The sequence below is a fragment of the Varanus komodoensis genome, unplaced genomic scaffold (genome assembly GCF_004798865.1).
Source record: "Varanus komodoensis strain SLA01 unplaced genomic scaffold, ASM479886v1 scaffold19, whole genome shotgun sequence".
Taxonomy (NCBI): Eukaryota; Metazoa; Chordata; class Lepidosauria; order Squamata; family Varanidae; genus Varanus; species Varanus komodoensis.
The window spans coordinates 15227087-15248296 of NW_025335550.1; the positions used below are offsets into that span (position 1 = coordinate 15227087).

General features: G+C 39.5%; 1 protein-coding gene across 7 annotated transcripts in view; it reads left to right on the forward strand.

Moving 5' to 3' along the window:
* The window catches only part of CNTLN (centlein), a 213942-nt gene that overhangs the window by 146765 nt on the left and 45967 nt on the right, over positions 1 to 21210 (forward strand). For all 7 annotated transcript variants that reach the window (XM_044427774.1, XM_044427777.1, XM_044427780.1 and 4 more), the window contains 2 exons: positions 1137 to 1209; positions 3246 to 3466. In XM_044427774.1, coding sequence (XP_044283709.1) covers positions 1137 to 1209; positions 3246 to 3466 — 294 coding nt within the window. The remainder of the gene's footprint in view (positions 1 to 1136; positions 1210 to 3245; positions 3467 to 21210) is intronic.

The following is a 21210-nucleotide window of genomic DNA, read 5'->3' on the forward strand; positions in this document are numbered from 1 at the left end:
TCCTGATCGCGTGCTATATCTTTCTTTACCTTGCTCTGAACTGAGTTAATTGGGTGCACATATTCTGGCTGGGTGCACATATCCTCTTTCATACCCAAATCTAGTTATATTTCTTTTAGAAGCCACAGTGTGGAAGCTGTTCTGGTTAACCATTTCTGTGTAGTCGCTCATGACATGGGTCTGTGGGTTTTTGCTATGACTGCGTATTCTGTTTGTATTTGCATGTGGGCAACTGAGTGTGCATGATTTGTTTGTCATTTGATGCTGCTTTCCAAAGGAAGGATAGGCATACAATAAGTAAAGAAATAGTCAAGCACATCTCTTCTATTCTTTCCTTAATATTGCATACTGGCAGCAACCATGATTGAACTGAATGAGACATATATTGCCATTTCAGGTAGAAGACATGAGCTATAAGTTCCTCAGAAGTCTTAATGTTTCTCTATATCTTGCAGTATCTCTAAAGATCAAGTCCTATTTCCCCCACCCTAAAGGCACATAGGCCTCTGAGTTCAGTTGCTGCCACACTTCACATCCTGATTTTTATGTAGATAGCTGTTTTTGATGGGGGCAAAAAGGAGGCTAAGACACTGATAGGAATTAAGTCCTTGGCTTGAGACTCCTCCCTGGCTGGTCCCCAGCACACCCCTTTTTTACCCTCTAAGGCACATTTGTAACCTTGGGGAAGGCAGCCAGCATTGTTTGGTGGGAGGGTGGGGAGGAAGCTTAGCCTTCAGAGTCCCAGCTGCAAGACTACTGGACCTCAGAGCTGGGACTTCAAATAATGCTGTTGTGGTGGATGCTCTTTAGTGGTAGCTAAGTGAATGTTCCCAACGCTTGTGCTCCACAGAGCAGTCCTTTAGTCAGGGGCCTTTGGTCTACTCATGCTGCTATTGCTTTACTTAGCAGCAAGTTCACAATCTGCAGTCTTGGGTGGATGGAGTTCAAAACGACAGGAAGGAAGAGCTGTATTTTCCTCTTCAAGTGTCATACCTGCTCATTAGCCCCTTAACGCATGAGCTGAAAAGAATGTGTGACTCTTTAAAATATCCATTTACTTTATGTATGTTTGCACAGGCATTCAGTACATGTTTCTTTTTCTTCTTTCCTTCCTTCTATCTTTTCTTTATCTATAGCAAAACAATAGTGCAGACACAGCTCCATCCCAAAGGAATAAGACACCAAATTCAGCAACCATCCCTATTAAAGGTAAGAGTCTCATAAACTGTTCAACATAGCTGTTAAATGCACAATTGTATTTCCATTTGTTCATCCCTGATATCCGCATGGATTGATGTTCAACATGATCAAAACCAGGCAAATATTTATTTAGTAGATTATATCCCAATCTTTAGCTATAGTCCTCAAAGTGACTTGTACCTGCTGTATGTTTAGAAATGCTGTACCAGTGACTGTACAAGCAACCCCACTCCAGCAGGAGCAAACATCTAAGGTTCATTCCCATAGGACAGTTAGTATCTGCTGGCCCTGGAGCAAGAGTAGGGACAGTCCAGCTGGAACAGAAGTGTGCATCTGATATCTTTGCCTGTCTTCTTTCTGGAATTTTTAGCATAGGGTAGGTAGTTGCTTCTGTTTTCTTTCTCCTTCCTAATCCGTAGTCATTGCTTGGAGTCTGAAGCCAATTTTTGATGTTGATCATTATTGACTGATTGATATAAAGCATTTCTATACCACCTTTTTGGGAAAAAATGGCTGGTTTACCAAAACAAAATGAATAAAGAGATAGGGGGCCCTTGGAAAAAAAAAGCCTTGAAAATGTTAATAACTTTAAAGGTAGAGGAAAAAGACGATCTGGGATCAGCCATAGAGCCAACTGGGTGACTTTGGGCCAGAGACTCTCAACCCAACCTACCTCACTGGGTTGCAGATTTTAATTAATGAGTAGGTTCATGGCAAAACTGATGGTCTCGCTGTTAGCAGGGGTTTGAGTAGTAACAGCAACAGGCAGTACCGGGACCAGGATCCCTAAATGTGGGGTCTTGGTGTTATTCCTGCAGTTCAGAAACCCAAATCACCCTAATAAAAGCAAAAGGAAAACATGTGGACAACTGGACAACATTCTGGATTGAATCTGTATCCACTGAGTATGAAACATTTCCTCACAGATGAGGGATCAAGTTTTTGCTGGAAATGCACAATTTTTATATTTTTAAAGCTGTTCTTGGGAAGCCTTGCAGGTTTTCCTGCCTCCTTTAGAATTTTGTACATTCTCCAAATTATTTCCTGTGCCACTCCAGACTGTATTAACTTGTTCTGTTAGCTCAGGATAGGACAAAGAAATGTAGACCAGAAGACATGCCATTCTTAACAGACTGCCACTCTTTCTGGCATTGCTGTGTTTATGCCTCAACAGAAGATGGCAGGCTGTGTTGCACCTGTTTACTAACTTTTCGTTTGGACTTGACTAGGAGCTTCTTTGGATCTTACCATTGTTCAGACAGAACAAGGGACAAGTAAATGCCTGTTCAGTTGAGCCCTAGCTCTTAGAAGCCTTGGACTGTGTTGCAATCTTTTGATCTTCCTACCCGCCCTCCCAGTATTACCTTAAAAAACCCAGGCACACCCCTGTATATTCCAATCGTCATACAAATGGCCTTTTCCAGCAATAGTATGTTACTGGGTTGCTTCTTCTCTAATCCTGCCTGATAGAAGAAAGAATAGTACACAACTGAAGTATGGAGCGTGGTGAAGATCTTTATTTCCAGAACAAGTTCTTACCTGGGAGTCTGCAGGGAGGAGAAACACTTTCTCAGAAGTGGTTTGTCCTCCTGTTTTTTACATGTCTTCCTTTTATTCTGAGCCAAAAGGATAGGCAATTTTGGAACGGAATAAGTAATTTAGGAAGAATATCTCATAGTATTCTTCAGCATAATTTGATCTAAAACATATCACCTGGTCTACTTGATATCTTTTTCTCTGCTATGGTACCCATTGTGCTTTCAAATTTGCTATAAATTTTAAAATATGCCCTTTTAATTTTTTATAGAAGACTAGATAAAAGTAAGGTCTTGGTCTCACAGAATATGTTTTGTGCATCATTTTTGTCTGTGTATCATCACCAGTATTAGAATATACTTAATATTATATTGTATCAGCTGGAAAAAGAAGCGTGAGGTTGACTGGGTTGTCCAAGCAAGTGTCGAGAGTTAAGAGAGGATGCCTGTTTATTCAAATGCCAATGAAAGCTGTCAGATTAATTGCTGATCAATCTGACCAATGTTTAGTCAACAGAGAGAAGAAGAGAGGGATTGTGGTACAGAAACCTGGCTACTCCATCTCACTTTGGGGACGGATTACATCCTTACAGCAGCAGTTAGCTATTTCACAAAATTCCAAGAAGACTGTAATAGCATCTCTCAAAAAGTACAAAGAAGCAAATAAAAAATTAACATCTCAGCTGGATATGACCAAACAAAGACTCCAGGCCAGCAAGAAAACTGTTCAGGTAAAGGCTTATTGTAGGTTTGATATGCAAGCAACCTAAGTTTTCACTTAATTAATCACAGATTAGCTTGTCAATTCAAAGTAGGGTTGAATGTTCATTTGTTTTATCATCCTGAAACTGGGTGTGGACTATATTTCTGTCTATGAGTCTGTGAACTTGTGTTGTTCACTTATGAAGAAAACAATGGTCATTAGTGGTGCTGAATTTGAAGTTCCATTTAGCTACCATGGCTAATAACACAATACGAACACTAGCTGAGCTTTTTTTTCCCTCAAAAGTAAAATATGTAGTGGTTTGAATTGAGTGAGTTTGCACTTCTTATTAAGCCACTAAGAAGATAAGCCACTGTGGCTTAGTTGCTTGCTCAGTAACCCCCACTACTCCCCACAAGTGATCAGGTGCACTAAGGCTTGCTGTTCAGTATTTCCCCTTTCATCCTCCCTATGCTACTGCCACATATTCCATGTGCCTTTGGGATTGCTGACCCTTTCTTCCATGTCTGAACAGAAAATACATACAACATTCTGAGCCCTTATGAATGCAGTCTCATGTCTGTAAATTTTTAAAAAACCTTTCTCTTAGTCCAGTGTACTGAAGATGAAAATTGAAAGTGAAGCTCCAAACACTTTCTGTAGGCAAAGACACGACCCTTGCAACATGTCAATATAGAAGTGAGCAAAGTTTGTTCAGACAGACAATCTGCACAGGACAGAAGGTTTGACAAAACAAAACCAGTCTCTACATGAAACAAAGCATTAGTTTAAATTCATTTTTGATTCCATATACACAGTACAGATCCACTGATAAAGGAAAAATTGCATCCCTACTTCTTCAGAACAGATAGAACCAGTTTAAGGCAGATATTCCCCTCACTTAATGATCAGCCTGCTTATCTCATTACATAATGTTCCATATATGGGTATCATATCAAGTACTCTTCCCCCTATCAAAGGCATATGTGAGCATGTTTGTCAGTCACTCCTGCCAGCCCTGCAGGACTAAATGCTTCATGACATGTGTGCATAGGCCTCAGCCATAGGAATGAGCCAATCATGTGGTGTTTTACATATACCATAATACAGATGCTACAAGGTCAGCAAGCATGAGTGCACACTTCTCCATGCCTTTAGGTGTTGTCCAGACTGATCCATTCTTTTAACTTACATACATGCAATGACAAGTCAGTGCATGTTTACTATAGGACCATCAATTTCATCAGAAGTTTAGCAAAGTTCAGCTTTTGTACAAATAGGCAATAGAGATGCAGATATACACCCACGGGCAAGGATAGGTGCGTCTTTCTTTATAAATAATGTTATATATCCCCAGTATAGGGCCATCAGTTGTTGCAGCTGACCACATGTGCATGGCTAGAACTGGATTTAGGCCAAAGTTTTGAGGCAGACTTGTGCTGTTCTTCTTTATTTTCCTTCTTCTCTGTTGCCAGATGACCAGACTTTTTATAAGAAGTTTTTAAAGAAATCGCTGTATCAGATATGAAGGCATTAATTGCTAACCTTGTGAATAAGTAAAAGGTTGTACTATTAGACACAGGCCACACAAAAAGTGATGGTTTCCAAGCCAAAAAGAAACATATAAAATATTTGGAAGAAGTCAGGCAAAATGTCTGTATGAGTTATATGCCAATTCTGCTTTCTTTTTGGCATCCAATTTTAATTTTCTGCTTTAAACCAGTTATGCTTAAGGTGCTCTATTAGTGCTACCAAAGGGGAAATCTACATTTTAAGCGGAGACTTCAGCTACCTTCTGGTGAAAATTAAGGAGGTAAAATATCTCTACAGTCACTGCAGGGAACATATGTATTTTAGAGAAAGCATTGTGTTTCTGAAAGGCCAAATGCTGAGCATGAAACTGATCTAGTCATTAAATGTTAAGGTACTCAGTCCATGGACAACAGCAGATACCTTCATGTACTTCCATTCTTTTATGATGTAGTTTTATACTTACAGTTCTCCCTAGTAACAGTATGAAGAATGGAGATGATCTTTGGCATCTGTGGATTATAAAGGAGGATGAAGTAGAAATGAAAATAAAAAAAACCCCTGGAATGATCCAGGCAGATTTCAAATTGTTAATGTTAGTGGCTTTAGGAAGAGTGCTCATGACACAACTATACTTGCTTTTCTTTTGACACTTATCTGCATAATAATAACTTACTACTACAATGTTATTTATAAAGCTAATTTGTGACCCTTGCTTAAATGTGATATCACTGTTTAGCATTTGTAAATGTTAACATAATGTGCATAGACAAGATAACCCTGTTGACTGAAAGAAGCTGAAGAAAGAGGTCCATTAACTGACACAGACAGATGTTTGTGCAGTCAGTACTTTTATCCTAATCCCTATGGGCTCTCATAGTATAATATCAGATTTAGATGTAAGATTTAAATGTTCCAGATGTTCATTTTGAGACAGATTTTACAGTTCCTGCAATCTGAAGATTGATGAGTGTCTGTTGGTTTCCTGGATGGCTTAGTGATCTGTATTAATGCTACACATACATTGTACATGTACATGCATTGCATGTAGTAGCATGTTGGAGATTTAACCTTTTTTAACTATACAAGTTGTTCATAGAATTCTGTGTCCATATTGTGTTATCTGCAGTGAAAACCATATGACCAGTTTGGGGAGTTCTTTTGTTTGTGATTTTTTTTGTTCTCGTTTTGGGAAGCATTGCCATAGGTGACTGCATGTTTGAGTCTTCAGTTTCTGAGACGCATCATAAGCACTGAAGCACTAAAGCAAGGCCTTCTGTTTTTGAGTAAAGTAGTTTGGCTCTGCAATCAGTATATAGAAATCACAGCTGGAGTTGTTACTTAACATAGAAGTGATGGGATCTGATCTTTCAGGAGTTCCTTAGAAAAATGTCATAGAAGAATTATTGGCAAAATTCAAAGAAACCTTTTGGAAAGCTTGTTTTTTTCCTGCACCCCCTGTGTCTAATGACAGTGTTGAAATTTCCATCACCAGATGTCTGCTCAGATTAAGACATTCTCTGTTGTACATAGTAGAGTAATGACAATTATACATGGGTAAAATATAACATTTGCACAGCAAAAACACATAGAGACACAAGGGATGCAAGATTCAATGCAAAACTGCCATACTGTAATTTAAGTGAGTAATTAGTGCCTTTTAAATGTAGCGACCCAATTACAAAGCCCCCCCACTACAAAGTTACCCAAAATCCTTTGCTGTGGTTCCCATAGTGCTCCAGAAGTGGCACCACAGGAGTAATTGCATTGTTTTATGTGTTGCCTTTGACATCTGAAAAGGACTGAGTAGCTGAGCAAACCCTCTTCATCTGAAGATGCCAGGATTAAAAAAGGAACAGACTTGCAACCCACCAGGCAACTGTTTGGAACTCCTTTGGGTTGCAACACGCACAAAGGTTGCAAAACAGTTCTTCAGGAGCATTCTTCCAGATGTGTAACTGTTGTTTCTTTTTAAAGCCGCTGCTTGGAATGGCCATATTTCAACCTAAAGAATTCCTGCAGTAGCATTTTAAAACCACTGCAGGCATTTCTTGAACAGTTCCAGTGTTGTTAGCAATGTGTAAAAGAAAATCTTTGTTGCCTGATGCTTTTTGCACTTTACATTGAAAAGCTCCTTAGCATTCCGGAGTTTTGTAGGCTTAAATGAGCTAAGTTTTCTTTTAATGTGGCATATCTTTAAAAATATATTTTTATTTGTGTAATGGTCAGTTCTTTTAAAATAAAGTCAGAAAAATCTGTCATAATTTATATTACAGTCATTGCTTTTTTTCCCCTCGTTACCACTGTATTTCCTAGTCATTACTACTTTATATCACTCTCTGAGTTTCCTTTACATCAGGAATAAGGAATGTGTGGCCCATTGGATATTGTGGGACTTCAAGTCCCATCATCCTTCAGCCTTGTTTATGCTCATTAGAGCTGAGGGGAGTTGCAGTCCAACAACATTTGAAGTCCCATGTATTTTCTGTCCCTTACACACTAGGAAACCCCAATGTAAATGTAGGCCATGGGACTACTCATACAAGACCAGTCTTCATTTTCAGAGTCTGCAATAGGATTTAGGTGACTGCAGGCTAAACTTGCCTTTGGTCCCAGCTATGAGTTATCAGGGCAGGAAACAAGTTTTACTTCTGTCTGGGGACGGACTTTAGCTATGGTGGAGAAGGACTGTAGCTCAGAGGAGTGGGCCACAGCTCAGAGGCAGAACACATGCTTTTTGTACAAGGAATTTCAGTCCTTGGCACCTGCAGGTCAGAGAAAGAAAGAACTCTTCCCAAAACCCTGGGAAACCACTTCTGTTCAGTGTCAACAGTACCAATGGACCACTCGGCTTCCTTTGTTGGCATTCCTGATCTTTGGGGGTAGGGTGTAGAAGAATTTTTTTTGAACGATTGGCTGTGTGATCCGAAGTTGTTTTGCTTCCTGCAGAAGCATGTGCTCTGGCTACCGTGTGTAAAGCTAAGTCATATTCAGACATTTGCCCGCTCTGACTAAGGCACTGTGTGGTCCCGTTTGTGTGGATTGCTCTCTTCCGCGCTGATGACTGAATGTCCTTTGCTTTTATAAAAGGGGTTTGGACTAGGTGACCAAGGGCAGGGGTTCCATTTCCTCCCTATGATTCCTGTCAGTAATTGCTCCCATTCCATGACATATACAACTTTAAAGTAAAAGCTCAGGATACAGTGAGATTTTTTTTCTTCTCCTAGATTTGTGTTTCCACAATCAAACAAAATGCCTTTTATGTTCTACTGATGTCTAAAGCCGAATTGCTATTTAAAAGGTCTTCAATTATTAATGGACTTACATAGGCTGCATGTTGAAAATGTAGCCTATTCATAAATTAAAGCAGTTGCTTGGCATGAATCAGACCTGTCTGAGTGCTGATATCATATTCATTGTAATGCAAACTGAATGTTGATAGATGCTAGATGCTAAAAAGGTATTATGTGGCATGGAGAGTGAATTATCCTTGAAGAGGGAGTGTTGCTGTTCAAATGGTGGATAACTTTCCTAGAACAGGTTTTCCCTGGTGAAAAGTAAGGGGCATGATCCAGACAGCGTTCAATACTTGAAAATCCCGTTGGTTACAAGGCAAAATTAACCATGTGCGTTACACTCTTGCATTTACATCAGTGGAGCCTGAAACTGTAAACTTTAAATTGGATTGTTTCTGGTTTTGTTGAATCATACAGCCATACAGTTTATAATTAGCTGTTCTTTGTTCTGTATCTATATGATGCTGTCATCATAAATGTGACACAAGTTTTAATTTGTGGTTTATTCCTGTTTGTGTCCAAAAGAAATCTTGTGCTTTCGTTGTGTTATTTCATTCTTGAGCTATTTGTTGTTTTGTTGAGTTCAAATCAAGCCTTTAATGTGTATCCTTTATATAAGTTTTACTGAAGGCATACATAGGTGGTATCTAGTACCTGTCCCTCACTGAGGAAAAGCATCTGTCAGCAGAACTTGAAGGGGAACGATTTTCAGTAATTCTCCATCCCATCAGTAGTTTCTTGTACCTCTCCACAATCTGGAGTAAAGGGTTCCCCAACCCAGTGGGGCCGGCACTGGGAAAGCATTGAACATTGTTCTTCTTCCTTTTCTACTAATATATACCTGTCATTTCTAAGGAATACTTACTGGGTTTCATCCAGTGTGCCTAATGCAAAATGCTAAGAGGATCTTCCAACAGAAGTGCAAAAATGAAATGTACCTTGTTTTTCTGTCAAAGCCACTCATCATGATCCCCTCAGAATTGGTTTACACTTGTGTATTATGTATTGTAATTGCTTGTTTGCTTTATTTATATATAATTTGTATGAGATAACTCCAGATAGAGGTTCTTGTTGTCTAGTGAAGATATCCTTTGACTCCTTTGTCCAAGGCAATTTTTCCTTCCTCTTGGATGAAAACAGTGTTTGCTTGTTTCGGAAAGCTAAAGAAAAAAAACTGTAGGATTCCTTTATATTTGCATTTTGGAGTGCAATATATTTCCTATGGTCTTTTCTCTAGTGTTTGAAGATGGCTTGCATTACTTGGAGTATTACTTGCATTACTTCACACAAGAGAAACAAAGTGGGCTAAACCTGGGTTAACCTCAGTCAGTGTTTATAGGGTTTCTATACTCAAAAGTGTTCCCTGCATTAACTCTTTCCAGCAATGCATGCTTAAGAACACCAAGAAATTAAAAAGAAGGTCATGAGCATTTATGTTCCCCCATGCATTTCCATCCCAAGTACTTGAAAGACTAGCATTGTGAAAATGATGTATGATTGGAGCAGCTTAGGACTGTAGTATTTGCATATTTTTGGTGAACAACTTATATCAATATATTTGCATCTGACATAGGTTCTGGCGTATATTTGCAGATGAATATTTCAGGGTGGAAATGTAGGTATAGACGTTGGACATGTGCCAATCTGAATTGTAGCCACAGTGCTGAATACATTTCAGCTGGCTCAGAACTGTATCTACCTGAAAATGTACCAATTTAGTTCTTTGCTCATCTGTTTTAAAAATAACAATGCTAGCGTCTTGTTTGTTTGCAGGGAAATATTGCCCCTTCTAAAAACAATGTTATGAAAACTTTAAAAGAACACATTGATGTTGTTCCTTTTTACCAAAATCAACTCCTCTAATACTGGCAGTTGTTGAAAGCTTGTACCAAACTAAACTATGAAAAATAACCAATTCAGGTACCAAGAAAAGAAAGCTTCTAGGTCAGTGAACATTCCAGTCTCACTCCCTGAAGTCTCTTTAATGGCAAAAACCAGGGGTTAAAACAGGCTTTATGCCTAATCACACTTTAAAGCATTTAAACTAATGACAAATAAATACAATGTGATAAAATATTACATTGGTTTGCATTTTTATTTTTTACAATATGAAATTATATCAATACAGGATGCATTGCTATATAAGAACTAGCATTTATCTACCTTTCTAATATTTAAAGCTAGGGATCATAATTCAGAGGATGCGTGGCTATGTTTTATTTCTGGAAAAAAACAGATGTATTAGTAGTTAATCCTTCAGAAGTATTGGTGTCAGAAACAGAAAGATAGCAAACAATTTCATTTCTTTTATTCAGCAACTAATTTGTGATTTTCCTTTTCACTACCCAACTGCTTAAAAGTTCTCTTCATACTTTTTTAAAAATTATTGTCTGCCTCCTGAGTTGTTTTTCCTTTAACTTGGCAACCTGTATAGCGGACAATCCTGGTAAGGTATTTAGTACCTATATGTCGGATCCTCAAGGGCTATGGCTCCTGCCAGATGAAGCACTTTTGATTTTGAGGCTGATGAAACACAGTGCTGTTATTGATCTGTGCATGACATAGCCTGTCTCTCTGCTAGCAGAGTGTAGCAACATTTATCCAGGAATTTGCGAAATGTCACTTGGATCATGTTCATAAGGTAAACTGTGCAAAAAACAGGATCCAAGCTGAGAATCTGTGTGGAATTGGACGTGACTATCTTATCCATATGTCCTATATTCTTGCTCAGCCAAGTGATATTTGTTAACCCAATGGCTTTTATATTATGTTTCAGAGAAGTATGATTATCATTTGAAATACCCTGTCCAATAAAGTCATACTATTTTTCCACTCTGTTTTCAAATGCACTTGGGATCAGAATATTTTCAGTCAGTAAATGTGATCTGAACAACACAAGTCAATAATTTCTGTTCTGTTTGTAACAAATTGATGGTTCTCATACATCACAGAATAAAAGAATCTGCTTATATTCCCTATAGGAATTTCCTTGCTAGTCTCAGTTCACTACAGGTGTGTGTGTGTGTGTCTGTCTCATTAAAATCTCAGCATGCACTGTGGTCACAATCTATGGCTTTTATCTCATGATAATACCATCTACCCCTACCCAACTGCATGCCATGTTTTCAAAATGTTTTGGTATGCATTTTGAAATTAACTGAATAATTTAGAATATATATATATGGGTTTTGTCTTTATTCTTATAGACTAAACTTGCAAATCATATCTGAAACATGTTTTCTACCAACTAATGTTTATTTTAAAATGATTTTAAATATAATGGACAAAGAAATGCATATAAAAATATTAATGTTAAAATGACCAGGGCTTCAAATGCGTGAGTTTGTATCACAATTAAAATCTATCTTTAGTTTGATTATGTTGCATGTTTGTGAAGATCAATGTCTTTTAGCAAAAGTTTGGCTGACGAACCAATATTAATAAACACATTAAAATTTGTGTGGTGATACTCATAGAAAACACACATTTTTACTGTGCAGTCATTACATTTTACTATTACTGTCATTTCCTTATTACTTTCAATTCAATTTTCCTTGTGTTCCTGATGGTGTAGCCAAGCCTGCATACAAGAAGAATGTATCAGTAGATTATCCTAAGGCTTCCAATTGCAAATAAATAAATAAATAGATAAAGATAGATAAAATAAAAACTTTAGAAAGCAACCCTAATAGGATGACCCATAGTATCCGCATAAGAACCCAATGGCATGGAAAGCTGACTGAATGGAAAAAAACAGAAAAGTAGATTGGAGGAGGAAGTTTGGAATTTGATAATGTGGGTTGGTTTGCACAGCACAACAACCCATAGTTCAACAACACCCCATAGTCAACCAATACTGTCTTGTTTTAAAAAAAAAAAATCTGCATGAAGGGAAGTGAGAACTGTCCATACACATTAATGGAGAACTCAAAGATTATAAGCAGAATCCAACATATGGATGCATCTTACTCCGAAAACCCCAAAATGAACAAGGAGGAAACCCAGGCAACCCAATGAGGACTAAGCATGCTCAGTGAGGCAGGATTGCTCATTGATTGTTGGAGAAACAAAAGTAAGAAAAGCAGTGGGCCTGGGATGAGATGGTATGACTGGAAACTTGGACAGAAGCAGTGCACAATACGACATTTTGTTGCCAGGCTTTACTTGTAATTACTATTTGAAATTGCTGTAATAATGCTTTGGAGTTTTGAAAATGAATTTTTGCTTGCTTAAAACATTCCATACATATTATCTCAGTAGGCCTATAAGAACCTTGTTAAGTAGGTCAGTATTATTTATTCCCATACCGAAAATGGGATGTTAACTGTCTTGACTAAACCCTAATGAGTTTACAGTTTAAGTGAGATCTGAACCAGTTGGCACACAGCTTACCTATTAGTCACTAGAACAGTTGCATTAGTTTAGCCCAGGTGTCCTCAAACTTTTTCAGCAGGGGGCCAGTTGAAAGGTGCCAGTGCTAGCCGTGGGCTGGAAAGGTGGTGCTGGCAGTGCATGTGGGCTGGTGAGGGGGCGGGGGCAGTGTGTCTGGGTGCATGCGCTGAGGTGGGGGCAGGGCATGTGGTGAGGCGCGGGTGGGCGGGCATGGCGAGGGGAGGGGAGGCAGGCACACGAGATGGTTTTCTCCGAGCAAGCAAACCGCTGCCTCCCTGTGCGCAGGGCGAGGTGGGCGGCAGCTGGCGTGTGCATGAGTGCGGGCGCGGCGGGTCCAAATGGGCATGGCAGGCCAGATAAATGGGCATGGTGGGCTGGCTCCGGCTCCCGGGCCTTAGTTTGAGGACCCATGCTTTTAGCCTGTTCTGATAGTTTTGAAATGTGTGTATCACAGCACCTTGATATAGGTAGTATTCTGTTCCGTTGCTGCGTGATTTCCTGACACCACCCAGTTTGCTGCCTAGTTATTTATTTAAAGTTTTTATATAGGCAGGCATTTCAGGGAGAAAATCGCTCAGATTCGTCACGAGCTGGATTCCACTATTGAGTCAGAGGTCTTAAGGGAGACACCAATGCTACCGTCTGGTCCAGAATTATTGGATGAATTTCAGTTACTGCGGCCCGATGATGTGGACAAGGTGCTTGGACGAGTATGTCCCACCACTTGCCTTTTGGACCCTTGCCCGTCTTGGTTAATAAAGGATTCCAAGCATGGGATTGGGACCTGGTTCTTGGAAGTGGTTAACGCTTCTCTGAGGGAGGGTCGGGTGCCTGCCCCTTTAAAGGAGGCGGTAGTCCGACCGGTCCTGAAGAAGGCATCACTGGATCCAGAGATGGCCACTAATTATAGACCAGTGGCCAACATCCCATTTCTGGGCAAGCTGTTAGAGTGAGTGGTGGCGGGACAACTCCAAGCACTCTTGGATGAAACTGATTATCTGGACCCATTTCAGTCCGGCTTCAGACCAGGATACGGTACTGAATCTGCCTTGGTTGCCCTGTACGATGACCTGTGCAGGGAGAAGGACAGGGGGAGTGCATCCCTGTTGGTTCTCCTGGACCTCTCAGCAGCTTTCGATACCATCGACCATGGTATCCTTCTGGATAGGCTTGCGGGATTGGGGGTCGGAGGCACTGCTTTGCAGTGGTTCCACTCCTATCTCAATGGCCAATTCCAGAAGGTGGTGCTGGGGGACTGTGGCTCTGCGCCATGGCAGCTATGCCATGGAATACTGCAGGGGTCCATTTTGTCCCCTTTGCTGTTCAACATCTACATGAAACCACTGGGAGAGGTCAGCAGGAGGTGTGGGCTGCGGAATCATCAGTACGCTGATGATACCCAGCTCTACCTCTCGTTTTCCACCAATCCAGGTGAGGCAGTGGCTGTACTGAACCGGTGCCTGGCCGAGGTAATGGGCTGGATGAGGGCCAATAAACTGAAGCTCAATTCAGACAAGACGGCGGTCCTGTTGGTAGGCGGTTTAGGCTTCGAAGAAGGTGAATTGAACCTTGTCCTGAACGGGGTTGCACTCCCCCCTAGGGATAAGGTCCGCAGCTTGGGAGTGCTCCTCGACCCGGAGCTTTCACTTGAAGCTCAGGTAACAGCAGCGGCGAGGAGCGCTTTCCTACAGCTTTGGCTGATTCATCAGCTGCGCCCCTATCTGGAGTACGACTGCTTCGCAACAGTGACTCATGCACTGGTGACTTCCCGTCTTGACTTCTGTAACGCGCTCTACATGGGGCTACCCTTGAAGACGGTCCAGATACTTCAATTGGTTCAAAATAGAGCTGCCAGGCTGCTGACGGGGACTGGACGTTATGTTCACATGACTCCAGTTCTCCGTCAGCTTCACTGGCTCCCCATTGAAGTCCGGGCCCAATTCAAGGTGTTGGTGATGACCTATAAAGCCCTAAACAGCTTGGGTCCTGGTTACCTGAAGGAGCGCTTACATTCATATATGCCCAGCCGCCCCCTGAGATCAGCGGGAGAGGTCCTCCTCCGGGAGCCCTCAGTGAAGGAAATTAGGAGGGTGGTTACTCGGAGGAGGGCCTTCTCAGCGGTGGCGCCTAAGTTATGGAATGCGCTCCCCAGAGAGGTCCGCCTGGCGCCGTCGTTATTTGCTTTTCGGCGCCAGGCGAAGACCTTTTTATTTAAGCAGCATTTTAAATGTTAATACCATGGAAATTTTATTTGGCCAGGGCGGCTTATTTTATTCTAATATATATATTTTAATTGTTATTGTTTTAATTTATTGCGTATTTTATTGTATGTTGTGAGCCGCCCCGAGGCTTCGGCAAGGGGCGGCATAGGAATGTTTTAATAAATAATAAATAAATAAATATACTGTCAATTCATTACAAAATCTCAAGGTGGTGCATGCTAGAGAGAAAACTATTTTTTATATAAGTTTTATTATTATTTTTCTACCAACTAACAAAAAAAAACTAAAAACCATCAGTCATCAGAAACATCAGACCTACTGGGTCAGCCCCCCATACTTTTTTTTTATAGTAATCTGTGAACATATTTAAATCTATGCATAGTCCGGTTTCTCTAGCCAATAATAAAAAGAGTTCCAAGTTTGGTAGAAGTAGGTATCCTCTTTCTCCTTCAGGGACAAAGTCAATCTGTCCATTTCAGCACAGTCCAAGTTCTTTTTTAATATCAGTTCGTCGGTAGGTGGTTCTTCACTCCTCCAATGTTGGGCAAATGCAAACCTCGCCGCAGTAGTTATATGTAGAATCAAATACATTGCTTTATTATCAACATCATCAGGTACAATGCCTAATAAGAAAACTTCAGTTTTAAATGTTAAAGGTTTTTGTAACATTCCCTCAAGCCATTTATGTATTTTAGCCCAGTATTTTTTTTGCCTTATCACACGTCCACCACATATGATAAAAAGTACCCGGTTTATGTTTGCATTTCCAACATCCATTTGACATATTTGGAAACATCTTAGCTAATCTATTTGTTGATAGATACCATCTATAAAACATTTTATACAGATTTTCTTTATATGAGGTTGCTAAAGTTACTTTAATATTTCTTTCCCACGGTTTTTGCCATTTCTGTAGCTCAATATTATATCCAAAATTTTGTGCCCACGTTATCATAGTTTCCTTAACTTGTTCATCTTGCTCATTCCATTCTCATATCCAAAAGAAAATTATACAGTCTTTTAATCATTTTCTCATCTGATTTTAAGATCATTTGGTCAAATGTTGTTACTTGTAACTCCTTATAAAAACCCCATATTCTATAATCTTTAACATAACTTGATTGTATTTGAACCTTATGCCACCAAGAGATATTAATTACCTGCTCTTGTAGTTCTTGGTTCGGTTTCAATCCTCCATCATTATCCAGAATACCATCATATCTCACAATCATATCAAAATTCAATGCATTTGGATATACAAGAGCTTCCATAGGTGAAAGCCATCTTGGTAATTTAGTGTACAGTTTTGTCTTTAGTTTTTCCCACACTGACATTAATGAATTTCTAATATAATGATTTAAAAAACAACCATGTGCCTTACACTCCTCATACCACATATAAACATGCCAACCCATTTGCAAATCATGCCCGCAGGAGAGAAAACTATTGAAACAATTATCACAACAGTACAACAGTTAAAAACTCCTAAGTGCCAGTACTTGATCTAATACCAATCCAGTACTTAATTAAAATACCCATTTTTTATCAATTTAAAATTTTATCCATTTAAACACTGGGAAAATAAAAAAAAAGTTTTGGCCTGGTGCTGTAATGAATAAATCTTCAGCACCAGACACACCTCTCTGGGGACCAAGTTCCATAATTGGGGTGCTATAGCAGAAAAGGCCTTCTTCCTCATAACAGCCCTCCTCACGTCTTTTGAGGAGGGTTCTTGGAGGAGGACCTCCATAGATGATCTTAAGGTTCAGTTCCACCCAATTCTATGAAGAGTAGCTTTCTAACCTGAATATGTTTGTGAAGTATTCATAGGACCAATTACCTAGACCAGTGGTGGCAAACCTATGGCATGTGTGCTGCAGCGGGCACGCAGAGCCCTCTCTGTTGGCACACGAGCCAAGTCACCCCAGCAGCTGAGCATCAGATAACAGTGCTCATAGGGGCCTTGCACATGCTTGGAAAGGAGTAGTGGCACCAGGTGATGATGTCACGAGCCACAACTCATTAGCTATGACTCGTCTGAGCTTTCGCATGGCCAATCAGTGCACTGCCAAGGAGATATATAGATATTTGCTTGGACTGGCTGTGAGTTCTTTTTTCTAAACCAAAAACCTCAGTTTTCAGGTTTTATTGCAGTCTTGGCACTTTGCGATAAATAAGTGGGTTTTGGGCTGCAGTTTGGGCACTCAGTCTCTAAAAGGTTCGCCATCACTGACCTAGACCCTCTCTTTGATTCACTTTAAAGATTGGCAGTGCAAGTGCTGTTGGGGAAACAGATGCAGTTGCCTAGAGAGTTAATATCTAAGCATGAAATGGCTCATCAGTACTAAGCCATAAAATAGATCTGAAAAGTCCCAGAAACCAAGAGTACAGGTGATGTTCAAGAACACTATTGTGGCCAGGAGCAGCAACCAAAGTCCTGAGGTGGAAGTTTGCCTAGTGGCCCTGATGAGATGCTGCTTACTGTCACAGTAGAATTTTGATCTGTATGATCAGCATGAGGCTTGTAAAACAGATGCAAAATTAAAAAGATTGCATCCATTATGTTTTTTGTTTGTTCGCACAGATTTGATACAATTTTAGATCTCAGAATTAATATTGTTAAGCTATCACAAATCTAACCAAAGTGTTACCTTCTTTTTATTTTGATTATCTTAACATGTAAATATTATCAGTACTTCAAAATATAGAGCATTGCATTTTCTACTTCAGTTGATCTATCCCTACTTTTCCATATTTACTGCTTCTCCAAATCTTAAATTTGGATCAAAATTGCACATCCAAAAGGGAGCTATTTAGTTGAGTATTGAAGTTCTTAGAGGTTCTTAACTGAACTTTGAAAGTACAGTTAAATTTATGTCAAAGGTGATGTGTTAACATTTTAGTGCAAATGGAGTTCTTAAATAATTGCTTTTTTGTCACAGTATAAGCCATTGGGTTAGAAGGAACATACATGCAGAGAAGAGAATTGTACACACAGCTGGAATTTTGATTGCTGTTTCTGCCAGAGCGCTTGCCACCAATGAATAGATAAGTTGCTTTTTTATACTGAATGGGCTTGTCTTCTTAGCAGTGGGACCTATTCTATCAAAAACAGCAAACCAATAGATAGACATACATTTTTTTCCCACTGGCATGTTTCTTTTGGGATCCTGATCTCGGTTATGAACTGTATTTTGAAGATTCCTCATATATAGATTCCATAGAGATGTATGTATCCCAAGAAAGCCCTTGAAAATGTGTTTGTCTTCCACAATATACTCCTGCCAGCCTCTCCCTCATTAGCCTCCTTGCTGAAAAATAGTGGGATGAATGGAAACAACCCTTCCAAATTACTACCCAAGTTATCTTGTAGTAAACAGTGTAACCTCAAGCATTCAGAACAGTTCCAGAAACCAAAGTGAACGCAGTCACACTGGCACAGTTGAACAAAGCTGCTGTTAGTTATCTTCCTGCTGTTGTTCATGTACATATGAAGCAGCTCAACTTCTTCGGTTTGAGTAGGCTTCTGTATAACATTTTTGCAATCATGCGTAACTCTGTTGAGCATTTAAAATGTAATGGTTGATTATAGATTGAGAAATGAAGAATTATAGACCTAATAAAAGCTACAATTAATAAAACAGTTGATAAGCAGTTGATAGCATTTCTGAGCATCTTCAAACTATACCTTTCAAAAATAGTTAGACCAGTTGTGTGGATATGACTGTTTCCTCTAGCTGGCAATCAACATAGACTGTGATCATTTGTGATGGTGGTGGGGAGGCAGTAAGCCATAGCTCAGTGGTACAAAACATGGTTTGCATGCAAAATGTTCTATGTTCACTCCCTAGATTTCTAGATAAAGATCTGCAGGAAAAGACACCTGTATAGATTGTACTGGGACAAATGGACCAACAGTCTGATTACGTATAAGGGTTAGAATACTGTCTTGTATTCATGAAATATAATCTCATTACAATAACATAAAGGAGTACAATCAGCAAGGAAACAAAGAATGGTAAAAGGTTTTTTTCCTATGTGCTTCATTGCACTGGAGGAATCTAGAGAAAACTGCCCTTTCCCAGCCTAAAAGAGCTCATCGCTACACATTTTTAATGTCCTTTTCCTTTCCAAGAATACAATGAGTCATGTTCTTAATTTGGAAAAGGATAGTACTATATAATTTACATTGTAAAGTTTACAAAACAGTTATACTGAATTTAAAAAATAAACAACTACTTTAAACCATCAGATATGGTGCTCTTTCCAGTTTCTCTATATTTTATGCTATTTATATGAGAGATAGATAAGAAGTATTCAGCCCTCTCACTAAGCCTTAAGCCCCATGCAGGTGTTCTAAACCTAAATAGGGTAAACACCAAAAGGAAGGGGGGTGCTCCAGCCTCTTTCTTTCCTTTGCCACATCTTTCTGAAGAAGAGATCCTCCTGTACCTGTAGATGCTCACCACACAATCCAAAGTTCAGAATTTTGGCAGATAGGTCTTCAAGCACTTTCCTCCCATGACTTGCTCCTTCCTCTCACGTGTTTACTCTGTTGAGTTTTAAAATGCTGGAATAGGACTTGTGTGTGGCATATTTTGTGTGTGATCTGCAATTCACAAATATTTGACCTTGCTGCACTGAGTTATAGGAGGTTCATAACTCTGTGTCTGGCTTCTGTGTAAGAATTTCATTTAGAAATAGTGAATCAGGTTGCAATAAAGCCTGCTACTGCTTTCTTTAATCCTAAATTTGGTGATTAGTAATTCAAATGTTGTCATTCTGTTCTTATTTTTTCTTTCCTTCAGTATTTAGGGGAAAGCTCCTGACATCCAATAAATATGTAAGTATGTTTTTATTGGGCTGTATATGACAGTACTTGCTTACTGCCAAAGTGGAACATGAGTTTGAGTGCATTATGCACAGTGGAAGCACACATACTATCCTTACTTGTATTCATCCTAGAATATAGATTTGGTTTTTGTATAAAGGATGATTTCTCTTATTGAAGTTGTTACAGAATTGCTGCACATGTGTTGGCTTCCTTAAACATATGTTTTATTGGCATCACCCTGACAACTTGATTCAAGAACCTGTTCTGCTTCTATAAGTAGTAGTATGGAAAGCTGCCAAGAGCATCATCATCTTTTGGGTGGCTACAGAAGCTCAGGAGCCATCGTTTGTATGTGTTTCCCCATTGAGTAGATGAAAAGGAGTTGTTCCCTGTAACTGCAGTATCATGCAAATGCACCATAGATTGCTATGCTACATTCAGCTGAATAACCTGCCAGGGGTTTTCTTGACAGGGCTTTTGATTGACCTTTGAATTGGTCAGTCAAAAGCTCTGGCAAGAAAAATGATGCAATCTTGAAGCATCTTGGATAAGTTGATACTTGTTTCCAATGTTGTGATATACCATTCTTTATAACTAGGGAGTTCTGAGTCAGCAAAGGGAAAGGAATCTCCCAGAGTGTTCTTTTCGTTCCCCTGAACCAAACAATTGTTACCTTTCTTTTAATCCATCATAGATCCAGCTTCTGAGCCATCAAGTTTTGCACCTCTTTTTTTAAAAAGCCAATAACATTCCTGGATTTTGGGTATTAGTTAGTCATTATTTCTGCTTGGGCATCCCTCAGGCCTTTGAGTCTCAGCTCTAAGAATAATTCATGGTCCAAATGGCTTTAATTGTCATTACTCCTATCCTAGTATGGTTTTTGGCACCTATCCCATATTTACAGGGTCAAGATATATGATATCAACCAAGCCATTTTTTTCTTCTATAAAAAGTATGCATGTGTTTTGAAGACACAAATCTGAAATAAAGCCTATGCTTTTTTTATTTATTATTTATTATTTATTAAAACATTTTTATGCCGCCCCATTCGCCGAAGCCTCGGGGCGGCTTACAACTTTTGAGCATCTTAAGGAGTGTTTGAGCAAATATTGGCGTTTTTGAAGCAGCTGTTGCTCACCTTGTTAAGAGCATTGTGCATAAATTCCATGTGTGCACACAGCATCTCTGGTTAAAGGACCCTTAGATTTGCATTAGTCATTAACTGTGTCTATGCATTAGTTGCATGTCCATATGAATGAAGGTGTGTGGCAACACATGCATGTAAAAAACATGGTTTTGGTCACTTGGATATGTTCAGAACTGCTGTGGTAAATTCACTGTTGTACTCTATTATGAATTTTGAAAAAAAAAACTCCAGTTCTGTGGGATATTAATACATTGTCCCATGTTGACCTTTCCTTTAGTTATGAATGACGTATCTCCTTTGATGATCATCAGTGTACAATTTGTTAATTAGCCACCAGAACTGTTTACTGAG